At 35.2% G+C, this 12822-nt stretch overlaps 1 protein-coding gene across 4 annotated transcripts in view; it reads left to right on the top strand.

Annotated features, from left to right (window-relative positions):
• Positions 1-367: 367 nt before the first annotated feature.
• Positions 368-12822, top strand: part of LOC106709080 (alpha-catulin) — a 66700-nt gene continuing 54245 nt past the window's right edge. For 3 of the 4 annotated variants that reach the window (XM_014500769.2, XM_014500770.2, XM_045680499.1), the window contains exons 1-2: positions 368-454; positions 3911-4088. In XM_014500769.2, coding sequence (XP_014356255.1) covers positions 368-454; positions 3911-4088 — 265 coding nt within the window. Of the gene's footprint in view, positions 455-1026; positions 1203-3910; positions 4089-12822 lie in introns of those variants that run through there. The other variant, XM_014500771.2, reaches the window with a different exon arrangement.

Genomic DNA, 12822 nt, shown 5'->3' with positions numbered 1-12822 from the left:
CAATGATTATTACTTAAGTGATTAGTCGTTAAGTTGTTACAATTAACCCAATAAATCTTCTAGATTCAACGCTCGTTTTATTTCATAAGCTCCAAATGATTTCATTTAAAATATATAGCGACAACACAACAACATAAAACAAAAATAGGTTAAAACGTCCGTGTGTACTTACATAATTGGCGTTCGCAATCAAAACAAAATAAAACACGTAAAGCTGTAGTTTTATATTCCCGCAAGAGTATGCGTTAACACGCAAGCTCGTGTTTACGGCGGGCGGGCGGCGCGGCGGTGAACGGCGCGTGACGCGGCCGCAGCGGCGCACGCGCGCCCCACGCCCGACGCCCGCGCAGTCGCGCCCGCGCCAGCCATGGCGGCCGCCGGCTCGCCCGAACTCGACTTCTCTCAAATAAAGACGCGCACCATCGAGAAAACGCTACTCCCACTCATCAGACAGGTACGCTATACACACTTGCAACCCTCCGCCATCGGCACTGAGCGCAGCGGCGCGAGTCGCTCGCTGCGCCCGTGACGCTCTACATGAAGCTTGCATCGCGTTAATCCACTGACGTCGTCAATGATTCGCTGACTTTTACGCCGTATCCAAAGTCGTATTATTATTTTGGGATTCGTGCAATCGTTGGCTCGCGACGTCGCAGTGGCGTTTTGCGTCACATGACGCTGAAGTTTCCCGCCCGACGACTATCTGTTGCTTATTCATCGCGCAATCGCAGTAAGTACGCTTCGTGATGGCGCATTTTTCAAACGCCGTTAATTTCCCATCCGAGAATTGTTATTTTCCAATATAGAACTGTAAGACATAAGTTCTTATATTAAGTTAGGGCATGTCCGTAGTATTATTAAGTGAGGTCATGGTATAATGAGGTAGAAAAGAGTGATGCTAAGTGCGAGTTTGCGTAAGTTTCGGGACGGCCGACCACGTGTAGTTGATGCGGTGTGTGTGCGGAGCGCGGGCGGGCGGGCGCAGATCGATGGCCGGGTCGGCAGCGGCAGTGCCGCGTCGGACGCGAGCGGGGCGGCGCGGCGCCGCAGCGACACTTGGCCCACTCGGCACGTGCGCGTCCGCGCCCGCGCTACAGCTAGCGCGTCATCCACGCGCGATCACCGCACGCACACTCGACGCGCGCTCGTCCGATATGGACACGCTCTCCGATGACGATGAGTACGCGCGCCGGGAGCCCCAGGTACGTTAGTAGAGAGGATAAACCGCCAATTCGAATATTTTAGGTGAAAGCTCGTCGCTGCACGATCACAATTGAATATAATCAAAATAAAACGCAACAAGTGCCCCAGGTGTGGAAGAAGATCGCGTGATGGTCCAACCTCGATCGGAACACGTGGTGAGCCTCACTGCTGTTAGCTGCGTCTTTCACGATCGACGTCTTACCAAACTGATTTGTAAAACAAACGTCAATCGATAGTTTTGAATTAAAATTAAAAATTACCATTTGGTAGAAAATGCGAAAGAATATTTCTTTACATTAAATATTTAAATACAAAGTACGTAAAAAGTTTAGTAAAAGAATGCAACCTTGATCATAACTTCATAATAGATTAGGTAATTTGTAAATTTATCAATCATAAGTTATGTCGTTAGTAAATAAGTGGAATGGTAAATTTATTTTTATTCACACATTGAATTTACTTAAAAGTTCAAACAATATTTGACAATATTTAATTAATTACAAAATTTAAAGTGATATGTTTTACTTAGATGCAGTCATTAAGTTAACAGGTTTAACTTATGCGATTATACAAGTTAGTAATAAATAAGTTTTACAAATATCTTGTAGTTAAATAGTCAAACTCAGGTGCCATTTATACATAATAATAAAATTAGTAGAGAAAAGAAATAAGTAGCTGATAACGAATTTCTTTTTAAATTTTTAAAATTTTTGGCTGTCCGCAAGGTCTCGTTTGTTCCGGGTCATCTGGAACGGCTGGACCATTTTGGCTTTTAAACGTAACATAAGGCAGCTGATGTACACGGAAATATTGAAGGCTACCTTTTATTATTTTTATTTTAGCCATATTATTGCGTATGCATTAAATAATGGACTAAATTAAAAAAAAAGGGAAGACAACGTTTTTTTTACAAAGCACCGAAACATGAGGGTAGGAAGATCTTTTTGTATTACGTAAAAATCTGATGTTATGTATACTGAGTTGATGCATGTCTAAACTCTAATCCTTAACAATAAAATACTACACAGATAATATTTACCAATGGGTAGTCAAGTGTTCAGATCGATTTTTTAGTGAATGATTGTAGTTTAAAATTTTGCTATTAAAACTTCTGTCGTAGGAAATGGTGTTTATTTAGAGATACGAATATCACATGGAATTGAAGAAAAAGGGAAAGCACGTAGGTACTGCAATCTCGTTTAGGTTGGACGCTCTAAATCCAATTGCCTGTACATTTATTGTTACGGCACGAACGGGGAACGTAGCAGTTATAAATATTTACATGAAATACATTCTACGTAAATCTTTACACATTTCATTATTTTCCATCATAATTTGGGTAGAAAGGACTATTACAATAAGAGATTAATTAATGAGCTTTTGTTAGCATTTTCCATAAAAATCTATTGTCATGTTTCATTAATTTTATTAACACTATTTTTTTGTAATTAGCATAACACGGTTAAAAGTAAAATTACTTAACCAAGACAAGAGTTAATGATAGTTAAACATAACCCGTGCAACGTATATATTTTATTTCAAAACATGATACTGAAGAAGAAGAAAAACAAAAATAAAGTTGCTACTTTATGAACTTATTAGAAACATTTTATAAGGTTGCCTATATGAATAATCATCTAAGAAGTTTTACATAATGCTAATAAATTATTCATAAATAACTTAAAAAGTGCAAAAAATTAAGTATGTCAACACTTACAAGTATGATAAAAGGCTAGTTGACATGCTTCCAAGAATAACTCGGTCTTTGTAATGCGATCAATTGTGAAAGTCGTCGGTCTTTAAATACTGTGGTAATATAAGATTAAATAGAAAAATATTGCGCACGGAGATAGTCTTGTTACAATATTCATAAGTAACCTTTTATGGAAGAAAGTGCAAGCGATTCACCTTAGTCGCTGTGGTTAAACATAGTAACAATTTCTTTCAATTGTTTAAATTCCGCGACATACTCTTTAATTTATAATGAATTTATGGTTAAGTGATAATTTTTTTCCTTACTCGAAGTTATAGTTTAAATATGCGTTTTTATTTTAACTATGTAACATAAAAATTATTTAAATAATATTGTGCAACAGTGGCCCGTAAACTAAATTGTAGAAACAGCTTCTGTGACTGAAGCCCGGTAAAATAAGTCTTGTTTACTAGACCTTAATGCGGCCCGCACTTCTTTATGGAAATTAAATATGTCCCACTTTTAATGCATTCATTCAGGGAATTTATCTCGGAACGTGATCGTATTATTTTGGTGACAAAGTAAGTCGGAATTCTTCTTACCACGGAGGACACGTAGCTATATTTATATGTAAGTTCTTAAAATATTTCAAGAGTAAATTGTATTGGTATTGAAATGATGACAAAGTATGAGCTTATTGGTTATGTCATAATATGTATGTCAATAGAGAACAACAAACAATGGTAAGGAAAAATAATGTTTTGATGAGTTGTAAAATATGAGAACTTGTACATTTTTAATGACTATTTATAACAGAAGTTATTCGCACATTGCCTATCTTCTGCAATATGTAGAGAAAAAAATGGTAAAAATTGACACAAGATGTGCTTCACTTTGAGAATATTTTATATTTAGGCACACTGGCCTTTGCCGACTATTGTGTTTTACCTTTTCAAAAGTTTAAGTTATTGAAAATGATTAGTTTTTTTTTAATAGAAGCAAATGTTGTCTTAGATCAGTAGCCTGGTGGCGACGCGCGGCGAGGCGGCAGGTGGCGCGGCGGTGCAGCGCGTGGGCGCCGCGGTGTGCTGCGCGGTGGAGCGCTTCGTGGCGGTCGGCGAGACCATCGCCGATGACAACCCTGACGTGCGCCACAGCATGGTGCTTGCCTGCAAGGAGGCTCGGGCCGCAGGTCAGTAACAACTGCAAAATGATAAACATAGACAAATATATTTCATTTGTATTGAGGTATTACTACTACCTAAATAGTCTACGTATGCAATAATGAAAATACTTACATGTTATCTCAATTTGAAAATAAAATCGTTTCTTACATCTCCTGGCTAAGTTGGTTTGAACAACACATGTCTCATCTTTTATAACCTAAAAATAATTTTCTTAGTATCTGAACTAGGCAGGGACGGACCTAAAACCAAAATGAATAAAATTATTCTTATACTTAGTTTAATACGTCAGTTTCTAAGTAGATATTTTTGCTACCATTTTCTCAGTACTTCGAATTTTATTACACGTGACGTCATAACATTTAACGAACCGCAATGTAGTTCGAGCGACATTGTAGAGATAGTATAAAGTTTATGCTTTAGATCCAAACTTATTTTCGAATTCAATACGGTTTCGGTGTTAATTTCATAAAATGTAAAATAGAACGAGTTCTCGTAACTTTTTAACTTTATCTACATAAATATTGGACTTAAAACTACCTAAATTTTAAAATTTAGTGTAACGTTTGCACGCCCTTCGCCGGCACAGTATTAAAAAAAAACACGATGGAAAGTAGTTTGTATTATGTGTTATTTGAGACTGTTTTCTATACCTATACCAAATATCAATAAGATGTGTCGAACCTTCGCGGAGTTACCACGTAAATATGTTAATCTAACGTATCCCACGGGAACCATATACATTTCCGGGAGAATACTCGTAGGTAGCGTATGTGTTCTTTCAGACTATGTTCTACATCTTTGCCAAATTTCAAATTTCATTTCCGTTTCCCCGTTCTAAAGATACCTAGAAACAAAAATCATTCATCCATTCAAACATTAGCATTTATAATATTATTAAATAAGAATAACAACTCCGATGACTTTTTTTTATATTATAAGGTGGCAATCGAGCAAGCGGTCTACTGAATTCTCCGAAATCGCGAAGCGACCGCTGACCATAGAAGTCCCCAATTTTTGCATCTCATCCTTTCCTTATAAGAAATCAGTGGGAAGAGAAAGAGGACTAAAATTAGGCCTCCGGAACGCACAATCATCAGACGAAACTTCCACTTCAAGCCTTTTTATTTAGTTATAGGTATGTGAATACAAATTAATCAAAACGTCTATCAACTGTCCATTGTCTAAAATTTTTTATATAACTGTCATAAACAAACATGACAAAATGAAACGTCCTTTCACATTTCAATTTCCTCAATTTATATCCCGAAACGGCAGCGCTATTATTTTGTGAACTTTGCAAATTTGATAATCTTACTAGTCACGAACACCTAATATTTGTGCGTTCAATTGCGAGGCAACGTATCTTTGTTTGATGTTTTGTTTTATATTACTTCACTATATTAAATAAGCTATTAAGCTCTAAGTATAAGATGCTATGGCTAGCAATAACAAGTAGAATATAAAGGGTTTCAGGACAAGATGGGAACAGCGAGTACCACAGATTCCGTAGTCGTCTTACCCCAGCCAAGGATGTGTAGTTTAAGCGCTACAGGTCTTCGAAGTTTACAAATTAATTTAAGTACATTTATTCAAATATATCGAAGAATTTTAAAAAGATTTTGTTATAAAATATGTTAGGGGCTAGAAAAGTCAAATATAAAAAAAACTATTAAATCATATTTCACTAATCTTATCTCATAGTCCCGCAGTTAAGGTTAGAAAATATTCATCAGTGATAAAACCGTTTGCCATTGCCAAAATTTACAAGAGAACATAAATCTTAAATAATTCATCGCTCTATCTGAAAAAAAATGACAGTGACTGTACAGACAGTTGCGAAAATATGATTGAATATGGTTTTGATATTCGCGAATAAAGCTTTGTTCCACCAAAAGATATAGTTTAATTAATAAAAACCATGACTTCAATATGAATAGAATCTATTGTAGGCTTTTCAAGACATTTGAATAAATATAAAGTAGTTGAACTTTGATGATCCTCTAGTGCCTAAACTACGCAACTTTAGATAGAGGTAAGTTGCGTAAGTCATATTTTTGACCAAAGTATCTGTAGTACTCCGTTGTTTATGTCTTTCTCAGACACCTTGTAAAAGAACTTTTTTTATTTGTGAACCCATTTTAACTCGCATTAGTAGTTTTTTATTACTACACTGGAACAATCAAAGGACATTACAATTATTGGTGAGCTATCGGACGCTTCTAAGGTTTCCGTTGTTTGAAATTTAATATTGTAACTACATACGAATAGACAGGGTCAGGATGTAAGTAAAACTATTTGTACCTAGTAAAATGGATCGACTTGATCGATATGAATTTTACAGTACAGATGCAGCGTATTTGCGCCAGATGTACTTGGTTGGGATTATTTTCGAAAAAGGCTGATGAAATGGGACAATCACTGGTTTTCCTACTCCTTTTACTACCGTAAAGAAAAAGTTCAGACAATATCTGTAGCCCAGTACTGTAGAGCAGGATAGTTTTATCTCTGTTTTTATGCCTTTGTATGTATATGTACTAGAAATATATTCGGTTTTCTATTTTCCTTTTCTTATGAATCATTATATACGAAAAATTTTAAAAGTAATCTTGAGCAATATTCTAATAGGTCTATTGGGTATTTTAATATAAACTCTAAATCAAGGCTACTAATTTATAAGGCCCTCATAAATTTGAGTCAACAACCTGACCCGAATTTTAATGCTCGAACGTTATTACCGAACTCAGTGTGACAACAAACAAAGGAAGCCAACAAAGGCCACCCTCGCCTCGCTTCCATGGGATCGCCCCATTTCGTGACTTATATCTGATATTCATCACGATTATTTTGGATTTTGTAATATAAAATAATAAAATATTTAGAAATAGTTCAACCTAGAAACGAATTAATTTTATTTGAGCCGCGCGTAATTGTTCATAATATTGACGCACGCCTTTACGATTACAATCATTTTGACTTGGACATAAATCTTTTTCTTTGTGCTATATTTAAGGCCGTTTTTACGTGTAATAAATTTGTTATACTGCCACAGACTGGATTCAAGAATGTTCCTGGTATGGGTTTTGTGTCAACATTTGAGTGATTGCGTCGTAAAACTGTCTTGCTGATGGGTAGAAGCAACTGTACACATATTAAACATGTTTTCTCCGTAGAAATTAAGAATATGTAGTCAAGAAAATCACGTTATTTTCAGAAAATATCTTAATTATTTTGCAAATATCAAATAAAATGTAAGAAAGAAAATCGTAGACACGGAATGAACGCGAACCTACTTATGTATTGACTAATGAAGCGGTCCGAATGCTAAACGAATTGGCTATTACTAACGTTATTTGTTTACCAAACATTTGTGCGAATAATTGTTTTCGTAATTGTTCGTTAGATTAAAACAAGTTCATGAAATTAATCTTTTTTTTTTCAAAATCTCTTATAAAGTTGGCCGTGTAATGCGAATCTTAGTTATTAATAATAATAATAAACTCATTTTCACATAATAATAAATTAATTTTCTTAATTGTTCGTCAGCGTTCAGAAGTTGCAGAGGTGTGTCAGTATGTGGTACCGGTTGCAATATTCAATGGTTACGGCGTTGAACACGGTCGGCCATAAATTGTGACTTCCGTCAAAACACCTCTGTTGTGGCAGCGCACGGCCGCATATAAACGTACCTTCCCCACTCCCCTTTATAACTCGGAAAAGCTCACCTACGCTAACTCTCCTGCTCTCATTTATTTACGAACATTACAGGTGTCATAAGACGTACTGGCATTTTAGATATTCATTCTTAACGCATAAAGGTATATATACATCTATCCTTAATATCAGCTAGTAATAAAATGCGATAAGAAGACTTAAAATAACGTGGCTTAAGTATATCAATTTGTGAAAGTTTTAATCGTTTTCATACATCGTTGTTTATAACTATAAATAGAGCAAATCGTTTGGATTATATAGGAAATTCTTCCGGATTAGGTTACCGAGTACAGTTATTTGCTATTTCTAAATTATCTATGAAATGGCACTTCGTAATATTTTTTTAATCTAATTCATCATTTTGTTGCTCGTTATAGACATTTTATTTGAATTTTATATTCAAATTGTATTTGAACATTTTGAAACATAAATTTCAATATATGTACCAGATTTCAAAATAAATGACCTCACTAACCAATATTTCGGTAGCCGCCAAATAGCAATTATTTCGGTTGCGCCGTCTGAATACATTTTAAATTGAATTGGCTTCAGGTATAGTAAAATGAAGCAAATACAGATTGTGTAATGAAAATTAAGCGTCTATTGATTTGGTGTAAGTGAGAGGTCAACGAACATTTCTTACAAAGTAGCTTTGAAGGCGTACGATAAAACTTTGTATTTACTGCCGAGTCTTAGGTATTCGGTCCTCGCTTTAATTTTTTGCAAAGAAAATAAATATTTGTGATTTATAATGAAAGGAAATGTCGCGCTAAGAATTGTTTGCAACGAATATAAGTTGTTTCATTATAAAAAAGTTAAGAAGTTTCTCATAGTATTTTGTTATTTCATGTTACCTTAATAAATGAATATATAAAATCAAGTATTAAACTCGTCAGATACTAAATAAACTCTTTTGAAAATAGATTTTTAATATAAAAAATACATTTAGCCTTAAATTTTCCTTTGTATAAAGTGCTGTCGGTCGTTACTTTGTATTACCGGAACGGCGTGCTTAAATTGGAGACGGAGGCAACGAGGCGTAAGTTTAAGATAGTGAGACCCCGGCATCAAATTTAGAAGAGAACTTTAGGCAACGATATCGTATATATTCTATTAAAAATGTTTTGATTTACCCTTAGTTTACCGTTTCAATTTTTTTGTGATTTTGTTTAAGTAATTTAAAGTTTAAAAAAGTTTTTTGGTATGACAAAGTATGAGAGAAAAATGTACTTTAAGAGACGTTTCGACGCTGAAATTACAAAAATATTTTTTTCTTACTATTTTTAAATCCGTGTGAGTTGATATATGATTTGCGTAGAGTCGGTGCCGCAGTGACCTGGTGTGCATAAATTAAGGTCTTTACTAACGCAGGCGGTGCGGCGGTTGCTACCGACATTCCGCGTCGCTTACCCCTGCCTGCACACGACGGATGCCCGCCGGGAATAACATTGCCGTTCCTTTACTGTCCCAATTTTTTTAAAATATTTTTAATACCAACAAATTTTATGTATCAACAACAGAGAGCAACATACATGTTTATTTTAATAAAATGCCAGTTTAAAATTATTTTTAGTGCAGGTGCATTGTCAGTTAAAGTAATTAACTATTACTTTCCGTCGTACTCAGAGTCATGTAAAGATTACTTAGAAGAACCCTTAACAGAGATTTAGAATGAGACCGAACACTGAGGAATGTACTCGTACACCAAGATAAAAGTAATATTATCGTAACGTCGAAAATATGTTTTACGATACTCACCATTTAATCCCAACAATAAATAACACGGTCCATGAGATTAAGCTTAGGTCAAAGTATGTACTTTGGTTAAGAACAATAGCAATCATCTATTCAAATAATTACGCAGCGAAATTAGACGTAACCTGTTAAGTCGTCGTGAGCTAATAGCTTTGGACGAGTTCGCCTCCCTCTTATCGTAATCAAACTATTTTCAGTGCGTTCAAAGTGCTCTGAAATGTTTAGAGAGAAATAGTTAGTATATAGTTATACAATAGTTTTTGATCAGTATTTTTTATCGCACCTTCAATTACTCGTATTAAGATTTAAGAAAACGAAAGCTCTCAAGTGAATTGCTAGTCATCGTCCTAAAAAATATCTGGGTAATTTTACTAACAAATTCTTATTAAATTGTAGTATAAGGCAGATTTACGTATGTATTGGAACTTTTAGCGTCAAAGTCACAAAAGATAATGATGTGAATAGTAATGTTACCAACAAATGACGGACGCATCGTTTTGACAGGCTGTAAATCAGTAGTAACTTATCCGTATAACTACTAGGCAGGGGCAGCACGTATGGGCCCATTAGTCTTTGATCCCTAGTGAGGGAGCAACGGGTAATTGCTTTGCTAGGAAATTGTTCCGCAAATTACTCTGTAACTTTAACCCCGTTTAACTGGAAATGTTTTGCAAAGATCTATACATAAAGCCTTAAATGACTTATTAGAATATGTAGAAATAAGGATATTCGCTTCATTAGAATTTTTGTCGGTGCGAGTCCGACGTAAGTCGCTTTTGACCCCGGAAATCCCAATCTCTCTCGAGTTAGGATTTTGTAGCTGAAAAACGGTTTTATCGCTTCATTTGCATGTTGTTGCAAACATTCTCTCAATCCTTTCAGTGTTTTTGCCTCCAAGCGCTGCAATGTTAGCTAAGTTCCGCGCACAAGTGTACTCATATGCGCCTATTGTTCATAGTGTAATGTAAACTAGAGCCGCTCGCACAGACGATGCCATACAAACACGTACGAGTGGTTCACTCACTTTAAATACTGCCGCCTAAAGCACTAACACTTTTTCCATTTTTTCTTTTTAAGTGCTGCGATGTACTATATTAAGGTTCGCAATAGAGGAAAATGTTGCTAATGCAATATTTTTAACTGCATTTCTATTTTTCTTTACTAAAAGGCTCCAGTTGGACTTCTCTAGAGTACTTTGTTAGAGACTGCGTTACTTTATATAATTAATTTGCGCCCCTCTCACACTTTTTTACACTTACATTTGAGTACATCCCTGGAAAGATAGGTGCTATCCTTATTAACCTACTCATACCAACAATGTACTAATGTGATCGTTCAGAGATTCGAGTACTATCTAAAAAAAAATATAAGAGCAAATATCACATTTTAGGAATGACGCAAATTTAAATTTCTCTTCAAAATTTATTGCTTTTGCACCCATTACTTTTTATGGGAATATTTTAGTGAAGGCGAACGAACGTGGTTTAATGGTTCGGGCAGACATTTCCAAATCCTCACTTTGTTGAAAATTACCTAACTTTGTACCTACACCTATCTACACAGAAATTGAAAATCAATAGATGAATGATACCTATGAATGTAAAATTTATAAAGTAATAATTGGTTATTACTTTATTAATTACACTTATTGGAAGTGTCGTTAAAACAAACTGGTGTGGCGATCCAAAATGACCTTTGGTCTACAAACAACTACAATCAAAGCCACCTCTTCTATCGATCTTCCACCTCAAACCAATCTGACTCAGAGGTCTCTCAGCATTGTAATATGGTATTTAGCCATCGGAATATGACAGATCTGCCTAAACTTGTATGTATTATTTCATAGTACCGACATAATAACACATGACATAACAAAACAAAAGGGAAAAGGAATGCATACATTAGTACGGCAACACGGATTACTTTAGTCGCGTGATATATCTATTTATAAGTGGCGTCAAGCTCATTTGTCGACTTATTCAAACAGCACGCCACGATATCCTCAGCGCAAACTTTCTGATTGGTGTGTCATGTCGTAAATCTGAAGATACGCTTTTTATATCAATTTGTATGTAACATTTTGATTAAATGTTTGCGATGCCGACATTGAATTGTTCGCATGATATAAAAGGGTCGTCCCACACCGGCCGCTTTTTCATTTCCTCCCTCTAGGCGAGACTGCGTAGGCTATTTTTGTAGTATTATTTTGGGCCGCGAAGAAATTCTTGCGTTCATTCAATTTGCAGTGCGAAGCCCCTGAAGGTAATCCTGGACTTAGGTTTGTTACGCCCCGCTTTTGATACTCTACTAGTTAATAGTGCTATCGACACGTTCTTATTACTTTTCTTGTATTTGAATTTGAAGAATTTCCTTCAAAAAATATTAATAAATAAAAAAATAAAATTAACATTGTTGAATTTTGACAAGTGTTAAAAAACTACACTGTCCACAATTTCGCTTCATTCCAACAGCGGTTTTACTTAATTATATTTGTCTTTAACTATAACTCTACTCGCAAGAAAATTGCAGTAGTCCATATTTTTTTTTTAAAAGGAGGATGCAAGCGAGCGTGGGAACACCGAGGTCATCATTGACGCCCATGGACACCCTGAACTCCAAAGGAACTGTAGATGCGTTGCCAACCTTTTAGATAGAGATACGCTCGATATTTGTTTTAAAAAAGCAACTTATTAAAATCATATTAATAAAGTTTCGTTTGCGTAGTAATTCTAAATATTATATTAAATAATAATAATATTGAAGAATGATTAAGTTACGACTATCAGAAGGAAATACTTCTAAATAAGGTAAATTCAGAAATTCACAAAATGCTGGAATATGAGATAACATTTTCTACCGGTCTGTTGGCTGATAAATTCCGATAGCCTTGTTGATAAGATTTTCATATAACCTCCCTCGTATTTATGATACAATTTACAGCGTGGAATAAGCTTTTATTGAATAAACTTTTACCTGCAATACCAACTACAAATTAATTCAATTCATTTAATAATTTAAATCGTATTTTACACACAAAAACCATTTGTTTTCATAAAGCTATAGAAGATCACAATAGACATAACCTTTTTTGCGCACCATACTAAAAAAGTTCACGCACTTTATATTTTAAAATTCAGCAAAACGTACATTTTGGTGTTGTCATAAATCACACCACTACCCCATAAAAGGAAAACTTTTAGACTGGGCTAAAAAAAATCATTTCAAAATCACTAAGCTGCTCAGCTTTAGCAAATAAAATCGCTTCGTTCAAAC

This window comes from Papilio machaon, chromosome 2, assembly GCF_912999745.1.
Source record: "Papilio machaon chromosome 2, ilPapMach1.1, whole genome shotgun sequence".
Classification (NCBI taxonomy): Eukaryota; Metazoa; Arthropoda; class Insecta; order Lepidoptera; family Papilionidae; genus Papilio; species Papilio machaon.
The sequence above is the reverse complement of the archived record's forward strand: the minus strand, read 5'-3'. Positions and strand labels throughout refer to the sequence as shown.